Source organism: Neophocaena asiaeorientalis, unplaced genomic scaffold (assembly GCF_003031525.2).
Source record: "Neophocaena asiaeorientalis asiaeorientalis breed wild unplaced genomic scaffold, Neophocaena_asiaeorientalis_V1.1 scaffold5, whole genome shotgun sequence".
Taxonomy (NCBI): domain Eukaryota; kingdom Metazoa; phylum Chordata; class Mammalia; order Artiodactyla; family Phocoenidae; genus Neophocaena; species Neophocaena asiaeorientalis.
Genome location: NW_020174698.1, coordinates 12,776,196 through 12,803,226, shown reverse-complemented (window position 1 = coordinate 12,803,226; position 27,031 = coordinate 12,776,196). Strand labels below are relative to the sequence as shown.

The 27,031-nt window shown below is 38.0% G+C and overlaps 1 protein-coding gene across 1 annotated transcript; it reads left to right on the top strand.

Moving 5' to 3' along the window:
* The first annotated feature begins 19,633 nt into the window (after positions 1-19,633).
* FABP7 (fatty acid binding protein 7) lies at positions 19,634-23,986 on the top strand. The gene is made up of 4 exons (XM_024759048.1): positions 19,634-19,797; positions 20,256-20,428; positions 21,664-21,765; positions 23,615-23,986. The coding sequence occupies exons 1-4, from the start codon at positions 19,725-19,727 to the stop codon at positions 23,663-23,665; spliced, it is 399 nt and encodes a 132-aa protein (XP_024614816.1). The 5' UTR covers positions 19,634-19,724; the 3' UTR covers positions 23,666-23,986.
* The last annotated feature ends 3,045 nt before the right edge of the window (positions 23,987-27,031 follow it).

The window sequence follows — 27,031 nt, the reverse complement described above, 5'->3', positions numbered from 1 at the left end:
CTAGAATCTACAGAATATGGTGGTATCTTTAAAAAAAATTTTTATTTAATTTTATTGAAATATAGTTGATTTACAATGTTGTTAATTTCTGCTATACAGCAAAGTGATTCAGTTAGACATATATATTCTTTTTCATATTCTTTTCCATTATGGTTTATCACAGGCTATTGAATATAGTTCCCTGTGCTATACAGTAGGACCTTATTGTTTATCTAATTTTAATTTATTTTTAAAAACCTATATTCAAACTTTGTATACTTTGAATATAAGTCCATACTATCTTTTAATCCTCTAGAATAATTGCTGCCAATAGAACACAAAATAAGCAAACAATCTCGATTATCACAATATAATTATTTTGCTTAAATGAACATAAGAAAATATATTTTTGAATAATTGTATAATTTATAAATTATGCTTTTCATTATTAGTCATCCATCCATTGATAGTTCATTAACAGTGCAATCAGACGTGTGCAATAATAACAATTCTTTGGTCTTTGACATTTTGCTAATTTTCATCCTTATGAAATCATACAATTACATATGTCTTTGGATTAGGAAGGTGTATTTGTCAAGGCAGGGAATCATTATGAAGGTGTTTTTGTCAAGGCAGGGAGACAGGACATATATTTAACAGCATGTGGGCCTCCATTTTTACTCTTACTCTGGGATCCAGCAGTGTTAAAGGCAGGACGAACAGAGAAGACAAGAAATTTTGTCTAAACCTGGATGTCATGAAAGAATTTAAGGTGTTGATAAGAGCAGGACTGGAATGATTTACTTTTGGGGAAGGCCCATGAAGAGAGATAAATGAAGTCAGGAGGTAGCTAATAAATGGGATAATAAGGAAAAGTTGAACGACTAGGTTTATGCTGTGGAGTTTTTCCTGTTCTGGATTGCTTAAGTTACTCTGAGTTTTTCTGTGTTTTTGTGCTAAATATGCTGTTACTTTGATTCTCAATTACCTGTTATACATAACACCTCATAATTAAAAATTCATATTAGTCCTCTTTTTAGTGAGTTTAAATCTTTGTGTGAAAATTCAGCTATAATAAATTTATACACACATAAATGTACATGAATATATATGTATACTGACATTTTTTCTTTGATCACTCTAGTATAGAAGAGGTCATGAAACTGATGTCAGTAAGTTCTACTTAATCTAAATTAATTCAGGATTTTTATTCTTAACCTCTGTGTGTCTGTTTCCTCATCTGTAAAATAGGTTTTATAGCAGTACCTACATCACAGGGTTGTTGTGAGAATTAAATGTGTTAATATATGTAAACTGCATAGAATGGTGCTCGGTCTAGAGAAAGCCTTATATGTTTTATACTATTATTATGACCTCTGCTCTCATCCTTGATGTTGGTCCTAAGAGGTGATGGGTCATAGGGAAGCACGGTAGGTGGGGAAGCATCTCGTCCTTGATTTTCATCATCTTTGCCTGCTTGCTAGCATCCTTGCTGAGAAGTCACATTCCTTTAAAGTTTCTACTCAGGTTACTACCACATCCTGTCTACAAGGCCTTTCTGGTTTCACTTCACACTTAGCTATTTTCACACCTCTTTTCAGCACATTTAGCTTGGGAAAATGCTGGGTCAGACATGTTAGATGATACAAAAGGCCACTTTTATTTAATGCTCAGCTGTGCTGCTGGGTAAGAAGGGAACTCAACTCCTTTCACTCCATTTGAGCACCAAGGCACTGACTCTTTGTCTCTCAGATTCATCCAAATGTATAGTAGAGGATTTCTGTCCTGTATTCCACCTTAGAACTCGGCCGGGGAAAGGAAGCTGGTGGAGGACACTGGGCCTTAGCGGGGACTCACTGGCTACCAAGCTCTCTGGCTTCCTGCTCGTCTTCCTTCTTTCTCTTCTCCCATCCTTTCCCCCCAGCCCAGGTAATCTTTACTTCCTATGGATCCTCTGAGATCTGAGCTAACGGACTGGCTCTTATTTCCTCAGGCTTTCCTGCAGATCTATTGTTGATGTCCCTGGGTGCCCATACCCAAATGTTTTGGCTTCTGTAACTGAGAATCCACTGCCCCTCCCCAGCTTTCCACCCCAGCACCCTCTCCCTGCTCTTCTCTGTGGGCACGGCTCCTCCCCGGAGGCTTAGCTGACTAGCAAAGTAATTTACTAATCTGATTGCTAGAAGGCTAAGGAGCAAAAAGAAAGAATCAGTGATTTATATTGCAAAATATTATTTTGTTCTAATAAGTCTTTGTGTTCTGGGAAGAAAACTGACTTCTCTGTAGGTATATTTGTCCCTGTCTGCAGTCTCCAAAAGGGTGAAAACCAGTTTTTTATACAGAATCTATTTCATGAGAATAGTAACTTCCTCATGACACAATGCAGCCTGTGCTTCTCTGGGTGACATTTCCTCCCCTCGCTCCAGGGTTAAGCCTAAGTAGTGGGTTTCATATGCAATGCCCTTCACTAGCATTGACAGTCATTTTATAGGGGTTTTCCACCTTCACGTGCTGGCCTAAACTTCTCCCATCCTTTCTTGCCTGTCTCTGGGGACATTGGCCGTGATGCAGGTGGAAGCCGTTCTTCAGGAATAAGCTCCAGTGAAAGCTCTTGCATAAGAGGTGAAGAGTTGGCTTTGCTTATACACAGGGTGCTTTGTACCCTTTTGTCTAAGCTTCTGACACCTTTGAAAGGGATAATTATGCCAGGGCAATAGGTGTGAATCGGAATAGTCTCTCTTCCACCCAGCAAACCAAACTTTACGGCACTTAGAGTCTATACACAACAAACAAAGCTGTATCCACTCCTTCCACATAGTGATGGCCTGTTCTTTTGCCATCAAGAAAACGCTGGCTGAGTTTGGGCTGCATAGGGTCGGGGGCCCCTCTCTGGTTTGTTGGGTCTGCCTAAGCCTGCATGGTCTCTGTTGTTTTAGCTATAGTCTCTTTTTAAGTCTCAGCCAAGAATAAAATGCTGCTTCCATAAAGGCAAAGAAAGAGAAAAATGCTTATTCCTGACTTAAAGCTTAACAGCTGTCTGAAACAATTTTCTCTTGGGGACTAAGCCGTTCTCTCTGGCTTTACCATGGAGACTAAACCTCTCTCCCAAAGCGCGATCTGTCGCCAGGCTGCTTGATGACAGCTCTGCAAGGTAACTGGAACTCTGTCTTGCTGTGTTTTTGTAGACAGCTTTGAAAAGAAATTCAGAGCCTAAGGAATGGGCTCTAAATAAAACCTTCACTCCTTCCTAGGTGTTCTCCAGGGATTCAGAGAATTGAATCTCTGCAGCAATTTATAAGACTGTTGACCCTTGTTTCTTTCCTTATGTAGGTTCCCCCGCATCTACCTAGAAAATGCAGAGCAGTCAGTAGTCTGCTTACACTCAATCCAGCAGTTTTTCTGAAATTGGTATTGACTTTGGAGTCTGCGTCATCCCCACATGCCATTCTCTCCCTTCTGTCACCTCAGTATGACCTGGTTCTGTAGTGCATGTATTTGTTATAGACAGGCTTCTGCATACAGTGGGTAGTGCTTTAGCCCACAAGACTCAGTTGTATAAGAAATGTAACTTTATCTTTCTAAATTCAAATTTGGTTTCAAATAGGAGTTCCGCAAAGTGGTTTCTACCTAATCTCTGTCAATTCTAGATAATCTCAATTCATTTAAACTTTGTTTTCAGCTGATGAATGTATTGTATTTCATAGAAGAAAATCAGGCAGGTGTTTTCTCATTTTCTCGCATTAAATCCACCAGTTTTCCTGCTTCTGTGCCCATGTGCTTGCCATCCCTCCTGTTGCAATGGAAGAAATACCCCTGCTCCTAAGACAACTCCTTCACTGCCCTGTAGTTCTCAAACCTTTCCACCTTCTCAAGGATTTCTCTCCTGAAATTATACCTTTTTTCTTAATTGGCATGAGAACTTCAAGTAATTTAAAAGGTCAGACTTTTTCAACTCCAAAGTGTTAGCTTCCAAAACTTTCTTTTTGCCTTTCTCCTTCTCTGTCTTCAGTGGTGACAATAGGTGCCTTGAAGAGTAATGGTTTGAAAGAGTCTGGTTTGAAAGAGTAATGGAACAAAAGAGCATTCCCGGGGTGAAAAACACAATGATTAAACAGTACAAAGTATATTATCCTATTGCACTTTGGTGTATAGTGTCACTTTGTACAAAGTTTTACAATGTCAAACTTTGACTTTGCCCATAGCAAGCTCTAAGGCACACTGTAGAGCGCTCCATGCCTCTGCTGAAACCACCACTTCTCCCCACCACTCTCACTTTTTACTACCACAGACAGTCAATGATACCTTCACTGTGAAGGCTGTAAAGAGGGCTGACACTGACTGCCCCTAGGAGGCTATCATTAGGAATAGCCTTACTGTCCCTGTTGTCCAAGCCTCTCCGGTCATCATTCCCAATCCACTGCATGATTCTCACTGGCATACCAGCATGCTGTAATACTCCTCTTTAAAAACCAAATGAACTGGGAGTTCCCTGGTGGTCCAGTGATTAGGACTCCGCCCTTTCACTGCAGGGGGCACAGGGTCCATCCCTGGTCGGGAACTAAGATTCTGCATGAGGCTTCATGCAGCGGGAACAAAACAAAACAAAACCAGTTTCCATGACTTCACATAACCTTCCAGCCACTTCCCCAATTTATGTGTTTTTCTCTTTGAAAAACTTTTCAAAAGGCTTGTCTGTCCTCACTATGTCCAATTTGTCTCTTAGTTTCTCTGAACTCACTCTCATCACTACTCCCAGAGGCATCAGTGGCCTCCAGATGACCCAGTCTGAAGATCAGCTCTGTCTTCATCTCTCCCAATTTCTCATCCATATTTGACAAAGTTCATCAGTCCCTCCCCTTGAAGTTCTTCTTCCTTTGGCTTCTGGTACATAACACCATCCTTGTTTGCCTCCCACTCCACCGACAACTTTTTTTTAGCTTCCTTTGTCTGGAACCTCCTACTTTTCCTGATTTATTAATGAAGAGTTCCTAAGGCTCAGTCTTTGAATCGCTTCTCTGTACTGTCCACGTTCACTCTTCGGAACGTAAGAGTTTGATGATCTAATCCAGTCCCATGGCTTTAAAGATCAATTATATGATTTGGTGGCTCCAAAATGTATATCCTATCCTTAAATCTCTCCCCTGAGCTCTAGACTGCCATATTCAAAAGGCTACTTGATATCTGCCTTGCATACATAATAGACATCAGTGTTTTGTTTTTTTTTTTTTCTGTACGCGGGCCTCTCACTGATGTGGGCTCTCCCGTTGAGGAGCAACAGTCTCCGGACGCGCAGGCTCAGCGGCCATGGCTCACGGGGCCAGCCGCTCCGCGGCATGTGGTATCTTCCCGGACCGGGGCACGAACCCGTGTCCCCTGCATCGGCAGGCAGACTCTCAACCACTGCGCCACCAGGGAAGCCCCATAATAGACATCTTAAGCTTATCATTTCCAAATGAAAAATGATTTATCCCTCCAAAACCAGTTTTTCTCTAGGTTTTTTAAATGCTCTGAATGGAATTACAGTTCAATAAGTTGCTCCTGCCAAAATCTTGGAATCTTTCTTGACGCTGCCCTTTCTCTCACGTGGGACAGGAAACCTCAGCATTGTATACACTGCAGGGTGAGCGCGGCCAATGTCCAAAGAAGATGACTGAGGACTAGATATCGTGATGCCACCACAACAAGCACTTCCTTCATGGCCCCTGGCCCCTGGCCCCTTGCCCTTTCATCTCATTCCCTGTCTTTAGACCTAAGATGCAACCTTATGGAGAAGGAGGAGGGAATCCTTGAATCGACTTGGGGAAAACCTAAAATGTCTCAATAATCACAAATTTTACTAAATGTGCAAAAAAGTGACCATATAAAGTTTTCTGCTTTTAGGTAAAAATGGGAAGTGAAGTTAGTAATCAAGTTCAATTACAGAAGAACAAAGATATGTGTTATTATATATAGGCTCTGGGCTGCAAATTCATACCCACTGTCCTTGGGGTTTCTCTCCTCTTTATGTGGCTTGTGGGCCTTCTTTCCAGACGGGCTGCTCAAGGAGGCTACAGGAATCCCTGTGAGTCAGCAGGATGATCTATTAAGAAGCCAGAAGAAGATATTAATGCCCTCATTCATATTTAATTTTATATAAGATTAGATCTAAATCTTTGCTAAGATATGTATATATTGACATTGGTCCTTCACTTGGGCATACATCAGTCACTTGTCCTGCAGGATCCTGAGGGAAGAGTGTATGACAGTCAGTGAGTCCCTCATTTTTCATCCTATTTCAACCCTGAGTGTATTTTGGCCTCGAAATAGTAGTTAACAGTAATATGAAGCCATCTACAATTAGCAAAATAATATATAAAAATTTATTTATTTTGTCTTCATCTCATTCTCTTCAATTTATATTTTATATGTTGTAATATGCATACTGTGTTCATTTATATGTACATAAGTTATGAATAAATAAATACACAAATATGAGGTAGATAAATATATTTTATTGATGGGATGTAAAATAAAAAATATTTAGAGATCATTGCTCATTAGGAAAGCAATTAGCAAGGCTACTTCTAAATCTTACAGTGGAAATAGTAGAGCTACACGGTACTTTAAAAAGTTTCTTAAAGAAACAAGTTCCTTTAGGACCAGCATCATATTTTGTTCTCTTCTTGGGTTTTTCTTTTGTGAAGTTATAAAGCAGGGCCACTAGTGTCACAAGCTCAGAATGAGTCCCACAACGCCCCATTCATTAATTTATTCAAATATGCTTATTAAGTATCTCCTATGTGTAAAGTGCGACAGGATAGAGCCCAGAGGTTCCTTCTAAGAGTTTCCAAATCAAGTAACAAGAGTTCTTGGCAACAATTCTGAACTGTATTTGGCTGCTGTCTTTCCCCATAGGGTGTGTGCCAGCTATGCAAATCAATTACATAAAGACCTTTGTCATTGCTCAAGCTGAAAATCTAGACATGCAAGCTAATTCTAGTTAATTGCACATGTATTACTGTATCAATTTTAAGTGAAAATTTTTGCCAATGATTAGTAGACAGTTCCTCATTAAGTAAATAATCAAAATTTTAAGAAAAGTCATGTTGAAGAGAATTTTGTGATATTTCCAGTTAAATTTAGCTTTATTTACTTGGGAAACTCAAGCATAGCTATTTAGTTCTTTCTCCTTTCCCCAATTCCATCTTCCTAAAGAGATTACTTTTTTTTTTTAATCTCAAAATTTTACATCAATAGAATTGTTTTGTTTGCCTTGATTTAGAATCTTGAGTGCATTTGGGTGATTGTTAAATGCTGAGTGCATCTGGATGAGTGCAGGAAGAATGAAGTATGAGGCCCCTACAAGGTGACTGTTAACATAAATAGGTCAAAGTTCTCTTAACATCTCTGCCAGAGTTTCCATGAAGTTAAATTTGAAAATGGACCAACATAATGTAAAAGTATGGAAGAATCCCGGGACATTAGAGAAAGAAGAAGACTAATTGATCCAAAACAACATCATCATTTCCAGACAATGATACAAATGATAAAGTGTTTAGATAATTTATCTAAGGATAAATATACAGATAGATAGTGGAAGAAACCCTGTGTTTTGAACCTAGACAGTAGTCAAAACAAGAAAATCTTCTCTTAATAGGCTTTTCATATAGGGCATCCAAGGATTATTATATTCATTTATCCAAATGCTGGATTTGCACAGATTTAAGATTAAAAGTGATAATCCCTGGAATATGCAGTTTTGCTTCATTTTGTTTTAAATTATTTTTGCAGCCAAAGTCTATCTTGAAGAGAGTAAAAGGATTGGGAACACAAACTTATACATGAAAGATAAACACATTGCTGAAAGAAGTATCACACTTTTGAATAAGTAGAGCTAAAACCTTATGGTTTCTAAATGGAAAGACTGCATATCATAGTGATTCAATCTTTTCTGAAAAATTTATAAATTTAACTCAATTCTGACCTGTTAAAAATTTTGAGAAGATGTTTAAAGAGATAGAATGACTATTCTCTCCTGAAGGATCCCCAAGATCTTGAACTGAAGCATTACTTCAATATTTTATAACCCATCTTCTCTTTGATAAAAACTGTATGCTTTCTCTTGATTTTTAAGTCAAAGCAATGGCAATTTTGAACATGGTTTCTTAAAGAGAACACATCCTCTCTTTCCACGCTCAGTATCCTCTCCCTCAGGGAAGGGATGTGTGTGTGTGTATGTGTGTGTATCTCTCCTATGAGTTGAAAGTCATTGCAAGGATGGTTCAATATCCACAAATCAATCAACGTGATATACCACATTAACAAATTGAAGAATAAAAATTGTATGATTATCTTAATAGATGCAGAAAAAGCTTTCAACAAAATCCACAATCCATTTATGATAAAAACTCTCAACAAAGTCAGTACAGAGGGAGCATACCTCAACATAATAAAGGCCATATATTACAAACTCACAGCCAACAACATACTCAAGGGTGAAAAGTTGAAAGCATTTCCTCTAAGATCAGAAACAGGACAAGGATGCCCACTCTCACCACTTTTATTTAACACAGAATTGAGAGTCCGAGCCACAGAAATCAAACAAGAAAAAAAATTAAAAGGAATACAGATTGGAAAGGAAGAAGTAAAACTGTCATTCTTTGCAGATGATAACTATAGATAGAAAATCTGAAAGATGCTACCAAAAACTATTAGAACTAATAAATGACTTCAGTAAAGTTGCAGGATACAAAGTTACTTACAGAAATGTGTTCATTTCTATACACTAGCAATGAGCTGTCAGAAAGAGAAATTTAAAAAGCAATCCCATTTACAATTGCATCAAAAAGAATAAAATACATAGAAATAAATCTAACCAAAGACGTAAAAGACTTGTACTCTGAAAACTATAAGACATTGATGAAAGAAATTGAAGACAATACAAAAAAATGGAAAAATATACCAACTTCATGGACTGGAAGAATTAATATTGTTAAAATGGCCATACTACCCAAGACAATTGACAGATTTAATGAAATCCCTACCAAAATACCAAGGGGATATTTCTCAGAACTAGAACAAAGAATTCTAAAATGTGTATGGAAACAGAAAAAAATCCATATAGCCAAAACAATCTTGAGAAAGAACAAAGCTGGAGGTATCATGCTCACTTATTTTAAGCTATACTACAATGTTACATTAATCAAAATAATATGGTACTGGCACAAAAACAGACACATCAATGGAACAGAATAGAGAGCCCAGTAAAAAATCTCACACTTATATGGTCAATTAACCTACAACAAAGAAGGCAAGACTATACAAAGCTGCAGGAAAGACAGCTTCTTCAATAAATGATGTTGGGAAAATTGGATAGATACATGCAAAGGAATCAAACTGGACTACTTTCTCACACCACATACAAAAATAAACTGAAAATGGATTAAAGACTTAAATGTAAGACCTGAAACCATAAAACTCCTAGAAGAAAACATTGGCAGTATGCTCTTTGACATCAGTCTCAGCAACAGTTTTTTGGATCTGTCTCCTCGGTCAAGAGAAATGAAAGCAAAACTAAACAAATAGGACTATGTCAAATTAAAAAGCTTTTGCACAGCAAAGGAAACTACCAACCAAACAAAAAGCCAGCCTATTGAATGAGGGAAGATATTTGCAAATGATATGTCTGATAAGTAGTTATCCAAAATATGCAAACAATTCATACAACTCAAATAAAAAAAATTTTTTAAATGGGCAGAAGACTTAAGCAGACATTTTTCCCAGGAAGACATACAAATGGCCAAAAGACACATGAAAAAATGCTCTATATCACTGATTATCAGGGAAATGCAAATCAAAACCACAATAAGCTACCAAATCACACCTGTCATAACCACTATCATCAAAAAAACAACAAATAATAAGTGTTGGCGCGGATGTGGGATAAAGGGAATCCTCTTGCACTGTTGATGGAATTGTAAATTGGTGCAGAAACTAGGGAAAACAGTATGAGGTTCCTCAAAAAACTGAAAATAGAATGACCATACAATCCAGCAATTTCACTTCTGGTTATTTACTCAAAAAAAAAAATAAAAACAGTAATTCAAAAAGATATCTGCACACCAATGTTTATTGCAGCATTATTTACAACAGCCAAGATATGGAAGCAACCTCAGTGTGCAATGATAGATAAATGTGTAAAGAAGCTGTGATATATATATACACACACAGACAATGGAATTTTAGTTATAAAAAGATGAAATCTTGTCATTGTGACAACACGGATGGATCTAGAGGACATTATGCTAAATGAAATGTCAGAGAAAGACAAACACTATTTGATCTCACTTATATGTGAAATCTGAAAAATGAAACAAACAGGCAGACAAAAAGACATGAAAACAGACTCATAAGGTAGTGGGAGGGGAGAAATAGGTGAAGAGGACTAAGAGGTATGAACCTCCATTCATAAAATAAATATGCCGTGAGGATGTAATATACAGCATAAGGAACATGGTCAATAATATTGTAGTAACTTTGTATAAGGACAAAAATAAGTTTTTGTAGACTTATTGTGGTGATCATTTCATAATTTATGCACGTGCAAAATCACTATGTAATACACCTGAAACTAACATAATATTGCACATCAACTATATTTCAACAACAAAAACAGAAAAGTGTTTGTCATTGTTCAGAAACTGGACTTTGATCCTGAGGATCTGGAAACACAATTTGACAGCAAACCTTGATCTTGTCTCAGGGACAGACATGAGTCAACTAGGCTGCCATGACTGATATATGCAATCAGAATTTATTGATTTGCAAGAGAAATATAATTGCAGAGTAAATTGTGTTCTCAAGTCCGTTGACTAATATATTCTTTTCCTGCAGACAAGTAGCACATGAAAATGGTATAATGAAAATGACCATCGATTGATTTTCAAAAAGAAAATCTCTTCTACATTCACAATATGATGAAAAAAAATTTGAGCCACCACTTTTTTCAATAACTCTGTAACATTGCTCTATATTTATTTGGTATCTAAATGCTACAATGAAAAGACTATGGTCAGCCACACTTCTTATAACATTTTATGCATGTTTTCCTCTGATTGAATATTTATTGGATTTTTCCTTATATTTATATATACTTATTTAAATTATATTTGATTCAAATATATTACTAGAATTAAAGATCTTGTGTTCTATTTTCATTAATTATGTCAAATGATGAACATTTTGATCTATATACTGATGCCTATTTTTAGCTACAGAATGTTTTTCTCAATTATGATTTTCTTTATTACATATCTTATTCCAGTTGTTTAGATGTCTTTCTTAGTAATACCCATAATTAGGCTGTATTTTCATTCTCTTCGTATCTATTATTTCCACTTTTACTATTCATAATATCTCCCTGCATTCTAGAAATTCTCTTCAAACAATATAATTCTATTTATTACTGTCTCCTCTTCAGGATATTAACTATTTCCAAACATAGTAAATTAATATGAAGAGCAGAAAATTTATGATATTCTGGCATTTTCTTAACAGCTTCAAAATGGAGGCTCACCCTTCAACAAATCAATGGGTACTAACATTTGTAAAGTTATTCCTATGTGCTTAAAAACAATAACAAAAATAATGCAATCATAATAATGGTTTCAACTTAATAAGTTGCTTTGGAAATAAAAAATAAATTAATACCCTATTTTTATTTTATTTTATTTTTATATCACTAGCTTTCAAAGATATGCTTATACTCCTGTGCTTTCCAATTAGTGATTGGGTGAAAAATACCATGAATCTCAATGGCCCATTTATAATTTTTAATTATGTTACTAGTCAAACTATATCAAGAGCTGTTCCAATAAATTGTCTTGAAAATTGCATGTTGTAGAGACTTAAATTTTAGATGGAACGTACTATTCAAGGATTCTGTTTCTTCTAGAAAATGAGTATGAAAATATCTTATTCACAAGAAGGCCCAGGTAGACCAGATGCTCTCTTGGGATAAGACTTCTCAATGTCTTCAGAAATGTCTCCATTTAAATTTATAGAGAGCTCCTTAATTTTATGAATCCTGATAATTTGATTATGATAGATTACACTCTCCATTACAACTCAGAATTTTACTTGTTAACATTGGTTTAATATGTTTCATCCTTAGGATAGTTGGATCATGTTTCTTACTTGCTGATTATCACATGACACATTATTTTTCATTTTTAAATTTGTTTCCTTCTAGTTTCATTGAGATATAATTGACCTAAAGCGTAGTATAAGTTTATTGTGTAACACACATAATTTTAAATGTGGAGCCATCCTTGGTATAAGTTACACACCATTTCTGAAATGGTAGTGTCAAGAAACTAGTAGCATCGCTATCCTAGTCTTACCCTGTATTTTGCATTGAAGAAGTATTACGATCCAAATTTATTAATGTGATTCTGACAGACTGGAGTATACTATTTATTTTATAAATCATAAGGCATTAAATGCATCAGCATACATAGGATTTCAACTTAAAATTTTGTTTTTCAGTACAAAGTTCAGCCCTACCCCAGACCACCTGTATCAAAATCTCTCTGGGTAACTTTAGATTCTGCGTTATTATAAATCTCCCCAGGTGATTCTAATGATTACCCATTTCACTACTCTAAAATATTTCCAGACATATAGGATCTCTATATTTTCTTTATTCTCCCCTTTTAACAAACATTTAAAAAATATATCCAATTATCTCTGAGTTGTGTATAGGGTGTGATAGATTGACTCACCTGACCTTTGCTCCCACTGCCTTCTGTGGTCTTCTCTATTCTGCAGAGGCCCCAGAGAGCAAAACAACATTTCCCAATCTCCTCTCTATCTGCACTTGATTTAGGCCCTGCTTATCATACATGCTTGAGTAGGACTTGAATTCAAAACTCAGGTAAGTGGTGAGAGAGAATGAACCCAAGACAACCATTTTGCTCCTGAGATCTGGCCCATGTGGCATGCCTCTGGAATCACTATTTCTGGGTGACGCTCCCTCATTCCTGGATGACAGCTAAGGCAAGAGATTTCTGGAGTCAGCAGGTGGGAAAGCAGCTTCCTGATTCCCCAGCGTTCTGATTTTAGTAGAGAAAATGTTTTCCTTAGCAGACCAGTTTCTATGATGCGGTGGTATGTTCTGGAATTATTACTGAAAGCTCAGCTCAGCCTAAAACCTTGTCCTCCAACACTTCTAAGAATTTTATAAGTGTATAATTCCCTGTATTTCATCCTGTTTCTGTTAAAAATAGCTAGAGTGGTTTCTTTAATCTTAAACTGATTAATACCTTAATACCTTCCTTTTATAGCCACCGGTCTGATAATCATTACTCAAAGCTTACTTCGACGTTTCGTGTGCAGAATTAGCAATAGAGATCTTCCAGGAGTATGTGAACCAGAAAAAAAAACCTTCTAAATTTTTTATTTACACATCAACAACTCACATCAAACAGATCCACTGAAAGAACAAATTCTGTGCATATTAATTGGCACCAGGTTTCCACATATGAGATTGCACAAAACTCTCCTCCTTTTGCATTTAATAAATCCATCATACATCTAGAGGTTCACTCAGACTAGTCTATGTGCTTTTACTTCAAAGAAAAGAACTCTAGAAAAGTTGAGCCTTAATTTCTTCCCAAATTGACACGACAGGAATGAGGAAGAGGTTTAGGTATCCCTCTCTGGAGATTATACAGGTTGCAAAGAGAGGAAAAGTTTGAATAGAAACTTGGAAAAGATCATTTGTACAATAGTTTACAATCTTACTTTTTTGAAGTTCTGTGATTCTCTATGTCCATGCTCTATATTTGTTCATGCCTTTAACATTTGTTGAACAAACACTGTGAACTTGATACTGTGATAGACAATGAGGATAGAGCACAATGGAGGATAAAAGACATAGATGCTAAAATAAATGCTTCAGGGAACTCATGTTCTAATGGGAGAGAAAGATATTAAACAATTGACTACAAAAGTTTTAAATTAAATTTATATGTTTAAAAAGACATAAAACCATGGGATGACATAATTGGGGTTCTGATCCAGTCTTCCTTGAGTGAATAATATTTGAGCTAACCTCTAAAAGACAAGAGGAAAGTACCTAGGGGACTGGAGAGTGGAGTTTTCTCAGCAGAGTTGTGGCATATAAATGGCCAGAGAGGGAAGGTCCATAACTCTTTCATAACAAATCTGGAATAAATTTCTCTCCTGAGTAGATTTGTCATATCTAGAAGCAGGTGAAGGACTTCTTTTACATTTTATACCCAAGAAAATGTGAAGAGTGGAATACTCAGGTAATGAGAGGTAAAAGGAGAAAAAAAAAAACTGCAGAAAATCAAAAAGAATGAGAAGGACATTGGAAAGATAGTCCAAACCTCAACAGCTTGTCTTTATTAGCTTTTCATTCTCCGGTAGAAGAATATAACCCTTCTTTTCAAGACTGTGCCACACCTGGAGGTGCATCCCCTCTCTGGTTTAGCCCACATTTAAAAAAGTATAATAATATAAAAATTTCACAACACCAAGGGACGACAATTCACAGGTCTTTTCCCACACACCTCCTCCCATTGAATTCCATTACCCATAGCACATTAACTCCTGCTTGAATGTTGGAATCTTCATCACTCCTGAAGCCTAGAGCTGGTTTAGCTGTTTAATTTTTTGGGGGGAGAGAGTGTGATTCACATGACAGACAGACCACTGGTTCAGCAAGGGGTGTTGTCTGAAGATATTACCTACCATGGGAGAGATTGTGGGCCAAGAGTGCCTTCATGGTGTAATCACATTTCATTTCCAACTATAGAGATCCATTACTATTTTATTTTGTGCCATTTGGTAACAAAAAGAACCTCAAGCAAGTACTTTGAATGTTACTTAATCTCTTTTGGTGCAGATCCTTGGATATTTTATCGGAAATAGTGTCATGACCCCAGTTGGCTTACTTGGCTCAAGAACAGTGTTAACGTTTTATTAAAACTTTTTATTTTCTTGAGAAGGAAAAATTTCCATAAAGCAGGTGCCAGGAAATTCAGCCCCACGTGGAGATTTTGCCAAGATCTCCCAAAGCAATTTTTCTTTGTTCCTTTTATTTCACTGTTAAAAATAATCTTTATAATGGATTCTTTAGAGTCCAAATTCCCATACATAAAGGTCATAGCCTTGAGAGAGGGGTCAATCTGTCACATTCTTTCCTTTTTTAAGTCTGTGGATGCATTTATATTATAGAAGCCATAGCAAGATCATAAATTGTTCCTAGGTTTAGGAGAATTGAAAAAATATCTATTAGTTTTTTAAAATTAATATCTTTTTTTAAAATTAAGTTTTATTAGAGTATGGCTGCCTTACAATGTTGTGTTAGCCTCCACTGCACAACAAAATGAATCAGACATACACATACAGATATCCTCTCCCTTTTGGACTTCCCTCCCATTTAGGTTACCAAAAATATCCATTAGTTGAATCCTCCTTAGCACAGCACAATCTTTTCTCTGTTCTTTCACTTTCTCTTCTAATAAAGTCCTCAATAAATAGAGCAAATGACTTATTATTACCTATTAGTTGAAAGCAGCTATTCTTGGCTGTAAATCTATTATATCCTGAGCAATTAAAAATAGTAAGATTAAATGTGTCAGTTTAGGGAATTACAAAATAGTCAAGTGGCTTTTCCTAAAATTTCTACTATAGACATCTGGATAACAATATTCTCTCCTGCTTATTACTAAATTAATATACAATTCCAAAAAACCTATCTCTGAATTGCTGAGCTTTTATGTTTTATATAAGGTGTAAAAAAATCTGAATTACAGAAATATATGCTTTAAGTTAAAATAAATATATCATCAGTTCCTTTCCTTATCTAAAGAGTGGAAGAAATAAATGAGACAGATGAATATTTCAGCATCATGATCAGTTAGGAGGTAAGATGAAGATGTCTAATACATGCACCCTGCTCTCAACAATCCTGATCTTATATTCTTGGACCATGAAAAAGAAATGGTTTATTACATTTTAGAATAATAGTTAAACATTCTACCAGTTTAAATATGTTTTATTAAGGGGAACATATAAGAATACTTTGACATAACAAAATAAATTGGTCTGAGAACTTCTACCATAAGGATGGTTTGTGTAAATCGATTAATTAGTTGCCTAGATTTAGCAAAAAAGAGAACGTATGAAAAATTCATAGGTGGGGCTATCTTCAGGGACTCGGTTCAAAGGCTCAGATGATGTCGGATGTGTCTGATGTATAAGCTTTGCTTCCTCTGGGCTTGTTTCACTTCAGACTTTTCACTATAGCCTTTGGCAGCTTCAGGCTCACGTCAGCACAACAGCAAGTCCATGTTAGTCCGCATTGCAGGTTTAGGGTACTCTAGTCACTGACTGGAAACCCTGAGCTCCAGACAAGCTTCCACTTGCCTGCCCCACCAGATCCGTGCCAGTGCCTGTGGGCAGCCATGGAGCAGCCTGTCAGGAAAGGGTGGAAGGGTGTCTATGAGTCCTGACTCGATGCTGGGCCAGGCTGTGGGCATCGTTTGATCCATAACTTTTACTGTTTAGGCATATGGCATGTGAACCTCTGTTTGGATTCTTTTTTTTTTTTTTTTTTCGGTACATGGGCCTCTCACTGTTGTGGCCTCTCCCGCTACAGAGCACAGTCTCCGGACATGCAGGCTCAGCGGCCATGGCTCACGGGCCCAGCCGCTCCGCGGCATGTGGGATCATCCCGGACCGGGGCACGAACCCGTGTCCCCCGCATCGGCAGGCGGACTCTCAACCACTGCGCCACCTGGGAAGCCCTGTTTGGAGTCTTACTCCGAGTCCTTCAAAAGTTAGAGGCAGGTCTGGTACAGGCAATGATAGGAATTTTGGTCTTTAACCTGAGAGCAGGAAAAAGCCATTTGGAGTTTAATCAGGAGAGGGACAAGATAAGATTTAGCTTTTTAAAAATAGTTTTACCAGAGTATATTTGACATAAGATCAATTGCACGCATTTAACATGTACAACTGATAAATTTTGACACAGCAATGTATCCATTATCACAATCGAGAAAATGAAAAGCAAAAAACTTAAACAACATTTTTTCTTCCAGTTTTACTGAGATATAATTAACATACAGCACTGTATAAGTTCAAGGTGTGCAGCATAATGACGTGACCTACATACAAGATTAAATGATTATCACAATAAGTTTAGTGAACATCCATCCCCTCATCTGGATACAAAATTAAAGACATAGAAAAAAAAATTTTTTTCCTTGCAATGAGAACTCTTAGGATTTGCCTTCTTAACAACTTTCCTGTATAACACACAGCAGCGTTCATTATAGTCATCATGCTGTACGTCACATCCCTAGTACTTATTCATCTTAAAACTGGAAGTTTGTTCACTTTGACCAGCCTTCAGCCAATCCCCTCTCCTCCTACCCTCTGCCTCTGGTGACAACAAATCTGACCTCTTTTCCTATGAGTTTGTTTGTTTTTGAAGTACATTTGACCTACAACACTGTGTTAGTTGCTATTATACAACACAGTGATTCGGTATTTCTATACATTTCCAAACAATCACGATGTTAGGTCTAGTTACGATATGTCACATAGAAAGATATTACGTAATTATTGAGTGTATTCCCCACACTGTACATTTCATACTTGTGACATTTATTTTGCAATGTTAGTACCTCTTAATCTTCCTCGCCTATTTCTTTCCTCCCTCCAGTCCCCCTCCCCTCTGGCAACCATCTGTTTGTTCTCTGTATCTATAACTGAACAGAACAAAGTTTTGAAGAACACATTCAACTAATGACTTATCTAGACTATATAAAGGACTCTTACAATTCAGTAGAAAGAAACAATCCAGTTGAAAATGGGCAATAGATTTGAACAGTTACTTCACCAAAGAAGATAGATTAACAGCAGAGAAGCACATGAAAAGTGTGGTCAGCACCATTAGTCACTGGGAAGATGCAGATTTGTATTTTAAAAGGTCACTGGCTTCAGCCTAGTGAACGGCCGGAGATCAGGCATGGCTGCAGGGAGAACAGTTAAGAGGCTATTGCCATAGGACTAGTAAAAGACAATGGTTACTTGAATTAAGAAGGTGGTTGTGGGGATAGGGGGAAAGTGAGAAGTTAGAGACATATTCAGGAAGGAAAATAGATGGGCTCTGACATTGACTTTGATGTAGAGAGTAAAAGTTAGAAAGGATTTCAAGTTTTCTGGCTTGTGCAGTTGGGCGGATGATGCTGCCATTCACAAACATGGTGAAAACTGGAGGAGGACCAGGTGAGGGGAAAGATTGAGTTTATGTTTAGAGGTACCTTTGAGACACCAAAGTAGAACCACAGAGCTGACAGTTGGAGTAAGATGCATTCTGAGCCTTGTCTCTTGTATTTGGTGTGGACAGAAGCTGAAAGGCAGTGGGCTGAGATTGAAATGGGAGGAGAGAGAGAGAGAAGAGCAGAGACTGCCAAGTCAGAGTCCCCTGATCTGTCCCCATGAAAGGGGGGAACCTGCTTTTCATCAGCAGTCTGCACTAATAAAGCAGGAAGAAACTCTGGGTAAAGGGGAGTCTGAGTCCCCCTTTAAATATGTTATTACTTAGAACCCTGGAGATAGCTTGCCATCCTTGAGATGCCCTAAGCCAGGACGAACTGAAGCCAAAGTCTTCCGATTCCCACCTCTGCTCCAATTCTTGCCCCCCCTCCATTGCTAACTCACAACTAGTATACAGATGTAGATGTGGCCTCAGGAAATCAAAAGGTTCTGTAGTGCAGGTCATTTAAAATCTTAGCAAATGAACTTCTGTCCAGTTTTTCCACTTCGATTCTACAATCTGTTGAAAGAGTGGGGGAAAAGAGTGTGTTCTGCTTTATTTTTGTAGCTCATTAGTGAATCCTAAGCATACTCGCCCTTAGGTCCCTTTTCCATCTTAGTCTCGTTCTCATAGCCTTAGAAAGAAAAATGGGATCTGTAAATTCACTCAGTTTGTGCTGGGAAGAGGCCATAATTAGTGTCCCATTAGTACTCAGCCGGAGTGGTCTTCTAGCAGTACAATCTAGGGAAGGTATTTACACCCCCTCCCCCTCCTCTTTCCTGAGTCTGGCAAATTCTAGCTCATGTTTTGCTCTCCCTATAAATACGAGAGAAAATAAAAGGCACTATTCAGTCTCTTTTGTCTGAAAAGTCTGGCGTTTCAGTGGTTTTCTTTAAGGCGGGGTCCTCATTTGCAACCAGCTTTGCCATTAACGGAAATCAATCTGAATGTCCTACTGTGCGTTTTTTTCTTTCCTCACAGTCTGAAATGGCCTTTGCCAAGTTTTCGGGCTGAACCTGAAAGACCTTCTCTCATTATACGCTCCCTGCCTCCAGCCTCACTGAATCTTTGCAGAGGTTTCTCAGGCAGAAGGGCTGCAGTGTGAGGTTTGGGAGGAACTCGACCTACTCCGCTAACCCAGTGGCCTGAGCCAATCACAAAGAGGATTGGAACCTCGCTGAATGCCCCCCTTCCCATCTCCTCCCCCTGCAACAGCCTCCTGGAAAGAGGGACATTGGAGGGATGTGTTTGCAATTCAAATCCTTGGCTTTCTGCCTGCCTCTTTTCTTAATAAGAAGGCAGGAGCTGCCGTGAGGTGCAAAGGGGTCTTCCGAATTGCAGTGGCCCTAAGATCCGAAGATCCTTGCCTCTGCCTCTTTTATCTGATTCTGAAGCTAACGGGAAAAGGGTAAGGATGGTGGAGGCTTTCTGTGCTACGTGGAAGTTGACGGACAGTCAGAATTTTGACGAGTACATGAAGGCTCTAGGTAGGTAAAAATAAGATGTGCTTTCTCATCTTAACCTGCAGCTTCAGATACTTGCAGATTCCTTCTTCACCCATCAGGTTAGCGAGAGACAAAGAGATCACATTGTCGTAATCAGGGTGCTACGCTGTGTGTTTCTCACAGAATGGATATTTAAATGTAGCATTTGCCTGCTTTCTTGCTTAGGGCCAAATAACGGAGCATTTAGTATTCTGGGGAGGACATGAAGCTTCTGCACCTTTTCCGCTTTTTCTTCAGCATCCTTTTACTATTTATGCTTCCAAATAAGCATCCGCTTATTGTTACGGCTCAGTAGTTGTCCTGCATAATTGATGGGCTAAACATACTCTAATGAAACTTCCGCTTTAGGACATAGATTCCAGAATAGGAAGGTAGATTCCTGCTTTGTGAGCTATTTTGGAAGTTGCAGCCAACTGTACTGCTTCCTTTTGCTCTTTTAGGTGTGGGCTTTGCCACTAGGCAGGTGGGAAATGTGACTAAACCAACAGTGATCATCAGTCAGGAGGGGGAAAAAGTGGTGATCAGGACTCAAAGCACATTCAAGAACACGGAGATTAATTTCCATCTGGGAGAAGAGTTTGATGAAACCACTCCAGATGACAGAAACTGTAAGGTGAGGAGCTGCTCCTTCTCTGAGGGTGGGGATGGGAAGGAGAGAATAAAAAAGAGAAAGTCCCAATATTTCTTTTTTTCTAGATGATGGGAAGTGAAAAATGTTCTCAGTATTTCACTTCAGAGAGAAGGACCAAGAGTTAATTTTGCATCCTAGTGTTCATAGCTTATATTCTGAATAATGGGCACCTACTATAGCTCAAATCTTGAATCTGTTTCTTTCTTTCTTTCTTTTTTTTTTTTTGCGGTACGCGGGCCTCTCACCGTTGTGGCCTCTCCCGTTGCGGAGCACAGGCTCCGGACGCGCAGGCTCAGCGGCCATCGCTCACGGGCCCAGCCGCATCGCGGCATGTGGGATCTTCCCAGACCGGGGCACGACCCCATGTCCCCTGCATCAGCAGGCGGACTCTCAACCACTGTGCCACTAGGGAAGCCCTGAATCTGTTTCTTTACCATGTGTTTTTCTCATTTTATATTAAACCTGTATTTCAGAAAGTATTTAATAGTGTTCATTTGAAAGACTGCATTTTGTTTAATCTTTCTTTTGCCTCAGGTTGACTCAATCAATAGCTTGCCTCATTCTAAGACTCTGTTTAAAAGAGTAGGATGATTAGTCAGAAAGCACTAGCTCAGGATTTTTATTTCTAATACGTAAATTTTTGCATTTATATGTACACATTTCAATCAAATTATGAATTACTAGAGATTTTATAATAATGACTCTGGAAGCAACAGAGGAAATTGTACTACTTTGATAATTAGTTGATCACTATTTATTCAATTATCACTCTTTTAAAAATCAACTCAGGGACTTCCCTGGCGGCACAGTGGTTAAGAATCCACCTGCCAATGCAAGGGACATGGGTTCAATCCCTGGTCCGGGAAGATCCCACATGCCACAGAGCAACTAAGCCCGTGTACCACAGCTACTGAGCCCGTGTGCCACAACTACTGAGCCCGTGTGCCACAACTACTGAAGCCCGCACCTGGAGCCCGTGCTCCGCAACAAGAGAAGCCACTGCAATGAGAAGGCTGCGCACCGCAACGAAGATTAGCCCCTGCTCGCTGCAACTAGAGAAAGCCCACTCTCAGCAACAAAGACCCAATGCAGTCAAAAATAAATAAATAAATGTTTAAAAAAATTTTTAAATAGATAAAAATCAATTCATTTGGCTTCCATATCAGAAATCTGACGTGTACCTATTGATATATTCTGCATTTTGTTGTTGGTTTCAGTCTGTTGTTAGCCTGGATGGAGACAAACTTGTCCATGTACAGAAATGGGATGGCAAAGAGACAAATTTTGTAAGAGAGATTAAGAATGGCAAAATGGTCATGGTAAGTAGGAGCAATTTCCCCTTCCTGCTTCGTTGCCCACCCCTCACCCCCTCATTTCCCATCTCCTTCCCTGTCCCTCCCTCCCTCCTTTTCTCCTGTCTTTCCTTCTTTAACAACATTAAATCACTAGCAAGGTTCTTTAATCATGTGTAAAACAGGAGAAATAAAAATATCTTAGCTAATTGTTTCCTCCACTCTGCTTTTTTAATTACAGAAAAAGAGAAAAGTTCTACTTAAGTGTAGTTTTAAAAAGTTGCCATTGATTTAGCTAAAACTGTGTCAAAAGAACAGTTGTTGGATTACCGTAATGTCTAATCCTCCAATGAAATCTGAATATAAAACCAATCATCATGAAAATATAGAGATGATATTATATTATCATTTGCTGAAACTCAGAAAAATTACCTTATAGCTTCTGTAATAAATGAGAGCTTTAAACATTTTATATTTTAGTTTATAAAGGTTTCACAAGTTCAGTGCAGATAATTTGGAATATAACAGGAAAGTGTAACAAAAATATGAAAATCCTTTTTAATGTCCCCTTAGAACCATTTTGGTATTACTTCCTTCCAGTCTTCCTTTTTAATGCATCAGATAGCTTTAAAAACATGTCTATTCAATACTGGATAGTCATGTAAAAATTATAAAATAAAAAATAATTTAAAAATAATTTCTCTAAAATGGAATTTTGATGACATTGAAGTAGTCAATACATCATTTGTGGGGTTTTTTTTGGCGGGGGGTTGCTTTACATATTCCTTCTAAGATAATAGCAGGAAGGGTCTTTTGGTTTTGTTATTTAAGACTATTGATTAGTTTTCTTCTCCTTCCCTTGACTACCAGCTAGCTGTTCTAGGTTGAGGTAGAGGGCTTACATATCCATTCTTCATTTCCTGGGTGGAAGTGGGTGTGGGGAGCAGAGGGACAGTTTTCCTTTCATGTTGATGAACATTTGCCCACGTTTTCCTGCAGTCACCATCACCATCATCGAACAAACAAACAAACAAAAAAATTCATTTATAAAGGATTCAATCTGAAGTTCTCATTTATGATTTTTTCTTTATTTTTTTCCTGAATACAGAAAAGTGGATAGCTCAGCTTTGGCATGTATGACGGTGATCAGGCAAGCCTGAGTTCAAACAAGGAAATGAAAGTAATGGATGACAAGGGCACACTATACTCTTGGAAATCACAGGACTACACGAAAATGATGAGCACTAAGAAACACTAAATTTTGTAAAGAGGATTTATAGCAATTCTTCAAGTTGGATTAGATACAAGAGCCCATGTTGCACATTATAGCCACATAACCACCAAGGTTCACATAGGCTACAACATGACAGCCAAAGCAACGAGAACGTTTGTACATTTACCTTTTCCTGCTGATTGTGGAACAAATCGTTGCAAATACCATTTGTCCAAATAATTTGGGTTTTCAAAAAACTCTTCAAAAGTTATCTAGGTCATGAATTGTAAAGTATTATGAAAACCTACTATAAATTTTATATACTTTTTAAAGCAGATAGCTAATCTGCTCCAATTACCCTGATAATTTAAGGCAAAAGGAATTCTTTTGACCTGAATCTAGATAATCTCAGTTTTTGCCTCATATGTCTTTTAGAGACATGAACTGTGTACACATGTCATTCACGAGATAAATATAAGGGTTTCTTTTCAAAAAATGAAGACTTATGCAACATTTAATGTTTGTAAATGCCATTATTCTTTTGTATAATACTTAAATCATATATATGATAATCTTTAAAATAACATAACATGATAATCTTTAAAATTTCCAGCTACTGATGGACCTGTGTAAAAAGATTTGGCTATCTTTTGAATCTTTCAGACTCTTACTTTTGGCGATGTGGTTGCCATTCGCCACTATGAGAAGGCATAGAAAACATCCTGATCTGGGGCTGGAGACGTTCTACAATCTTTCTGTTTACCCAAGTCTCAGTGCTCTACTGCTGTTACAGCACGGCTGATCACTAATTAGAAGGTTATCCTTGGTGTGGAGGTGGAAAATGATGACTTCAAAACTTGTTTTAAAGACTTGTTACTGCAAGCAATCAAAGCCATTTTTGATCTGCAGATTTATCACATTTTATAATTCCTATTAAAATTGTAAACTACTTTTTTTTTAAATAAAGAAGGGAATACATTCTATAATTTCCAATGGAATGCAAATCAAATTGGAATAAAAATCTTACACCCATGAGAAATTTGTTGTTAATATCACTAATCTGGCTGGGAACTATATATTAGAGAGTTTTAAATAGCCTTTTTTTATGGCATAAAGTCAGGCTGGGGAAGTTAGCACTTTGTTTAAAATACTAATTTAAAAAATAAGCAGAAGCCCAGGGAAACGTGGAAAAATTTGGATTGGTACTTCTGTAGAGAATTTGGGATGTCCAGGATCCAAAGGAGCTTTGTTATGGTGGGCTGGACTGCACGAATGACCTCTTGCTACTAGAAACAGGCAGTCTGAAGAAGCAAGCTAATATACATGAAAATGTCTTATTAAAGAGTAAATATAATCAAAATCTCATATAATCAAAGTGTCATGTAATTCAAGCTTCTTATTGAAAGGTAAATAGGACCAGGGAGTGAATTTTATCCGAGACTATTGTAACCGAGTAGGACCCTATGGGGCCTTCCTGGGACAGGCCTTCCTCCATATCCTCTGCTTTAGCTCCTCTCTGAAGTACCTAGATAACAGTATTTGATGCACATTTCCTGAGTTGTTTTCCAGATGTGAAAACCCCCCACCAAACGGAAGATGTTAACTACTTGATGACCATGAGCACATAGCCCCCAGGCCTCCTGGAGCCTAAGGACTGATAATGTGAACCCTTGTGACACAACCCTGTTACCTCACCATCAGTCAGTCAGAGAATTGTGCATGAGCTCATCACATACCCTGCGACCCCACCTCCCTCACCTGGCTTTTAAAAATGTTTGGCCAAACACTTCAGGTAGCTCAGGGCTTTTAGGGCAGAAGCCACCTGTCTCCTCGCATGGCCCTGCAATAAACCTTTCTCTGCTCCAGACTCTGACGTTTCAGTTTGTTTGGCCTCATTGTGCATTGGGCACACGAACTTGTGCTAACACTATAAAGACGTATCTCCAGACAAGTACACTGAGCTGAACAAAGTCTATAAGTGCTAAAATGGATAAAAGGGAGTGTGCAGAGGGCATTGTGTGTGTGTGTGTGGTGGTGGGGAAGCAGGGGTGTGCGAGGTTGGTGGAACTGAGTTGACCAAAGGAAGGTAAATATCTGTTTATGACTGGCTAAGATTTGCATTTGTAAAGTACAAATATTATTTCGTATTTCACTGTTTATAAGATGATTTTTGTACATGTTTTCAAACCCACAATGTGAAGCAGGTAAGGCAGATATTATTATTTTTACTTTACCGATGAGGAAACTGAAGATTCGATGAACATGTCCAAGTTCTCTTGACTAGTGAATAGTACTGAGAACTGCAAACCTTGCAATCTTCCCGCTTATTTCCTCTCAAAAATTAATATTTCAGCTAAATTTTCTTCTGAAACAAAAATGTAAGATTTTATTTTCCCTGAATTACTCCTTAGGAAAACTTTCCTGTTAGCCTCTGTGAAGGTTGGTGCATGGGGCAGGGAAAGGGTAAATATTTATCAGGACATTCAGTATTCATTTTTAATCAACCCAATATTTTCAGTAAGTTTCTATAAGTTAATTCAAGGTCCAATTAACTTACAGATATAAGTATGAGGAAACTTCCCTTAACCTACACAGTTCAACACAATGATACTATTACCTGACTATTGTATTACTTTTTTTTTTTTTTTTGCGGTACACGCGCCTCTCACTGCTGTGGCCTCTCCCGTTGCGGAGCACAGACTCCGGACGCGCAGGCTCAGCGGCCATGGCTCACGGGCCCAGCCGCTCCGCGGCATGTGGGATCATCCCGGACCGGGGCACGAACCCGTGTCCCCTGCATCGGCAGGCGGACTCTCAACCACTGCGCCACCAGGGAAGCCCTTGTATTACTTTTAACTACTGCAGTAAAGAGTAGAAAAAATCTAAAGTGCAGCTATAGGATTTAACACATGAATGCACAATTATTACTGAATGTCAGGATATAATGGTCTAGCTCAGGTTACCATTACTAAAACTAGAGTCTACCTTTGTCTTTAAAAGCATGAAACAGAACATAGAGAGGGTGTTTGCTCCAATAGCTCTGAAAACCTTCATCTCTGCTTCTGGAGGAAGACTGCTTTCTCTTGGTGATTTCAGTCTATGCTCTGATAGAAGCACGGCTTCTGGCCTCTCTATTCTTAAAGATACAAGGGCAAGGATAGGGATTTAGCTTCATCTCATTATAATTAGTTCAAATAACATCCTGGCATTCATTTCCGTAACAACTGCCTGAAAAATGGAAAAGTTTTGGGATGGCCTCGTGGGAAGCAAAGTTACACTGGGTTAAAAGCTCAAGAGTTGCAGTGGTAGATCAAATGCAGTTTTCTAGGAAGACAAATAACACGGATATTTACTTCCTAAATGTTTACAAGGTAGTTACAAATCATTTTCCTTCAAGCTATATTCTATCTCATACAGTAACCTGCCAAGGTACTAACGTTTCTGGTTTGCCTCTTTAAAAATTTTTCAACACATTTGAAAAGGAAAAACTACTAAGCCCAAAGGCAATTTGACCAACTGGCCCTGGAAGAACATCTCTGAAATTCCAAGATCTCAGATACTGACTATGCTAAAGGTTGTCTTGTGAAATCTAGTCACGAGCCACTTTGTCACTGGTGCAGTCTCTCACCCAGATACACATGCTCACAACAAATTACACCTACACCTGGAACATGGGGACCTACAAATACATGCCCAGGTGTGAGGTATACACCCAGAGATGGTAAGGCACTGTCGCTTTGTGCTCCTCAGAGAGAGGGTATAAAGGAAAACAAAAGAAAGCAGAGGGAGTCAAAGGGAGGATAGTGTTTCTACCCATTAACTCAATATGTTGCCTTTTTAAAACTGCAAGCACTTCTTAGGTTTCAAAATGTGTATGCCATATTTTATGCTTACTTAAGAAGAATTATTTCACAACCAATTTACTTCCAGTAAAGCTGACTGAAAATTGGCAAAAGAAGAGTGAGAATTGCTATTTTTACAATTTTTAAAAATCCTTTTTCTATCTTTCAAAATGCTTGTCCTAGAAACATGAAAGTTATATTGCTGTCCTTAAAGTTGTTCTCTCACATCCATTTTCCT

What these genes read in the sequence shown, in the direction of transcription:
- FABP7 (XM_024759048.1), top strand. Translation starts at nt 19,725, where the DNA reads ATGGTGGAGGCTTTCTGTGCTACGTGGAAGTTGACGGACAGTCAGAAT. An exon ending in CGAGTACATGAAGGCTCTAG is followed by an intron (nt 19,798 to 20,255) that starts GTAGGTAAAAAT and finishes TTGCTCTTTTAG; the next exon opens with GTGTGGGCTTTGCCACTAGG. An exon ending in AGAATGGCAAAATGGTCATG is followed by an intron (nt 21,766 to 23,614) that starts GTAAGTAGGAGC and finishes TGAATCTTTCAG; the next exon opens with ACTCTTACTTTTGGCGATGT.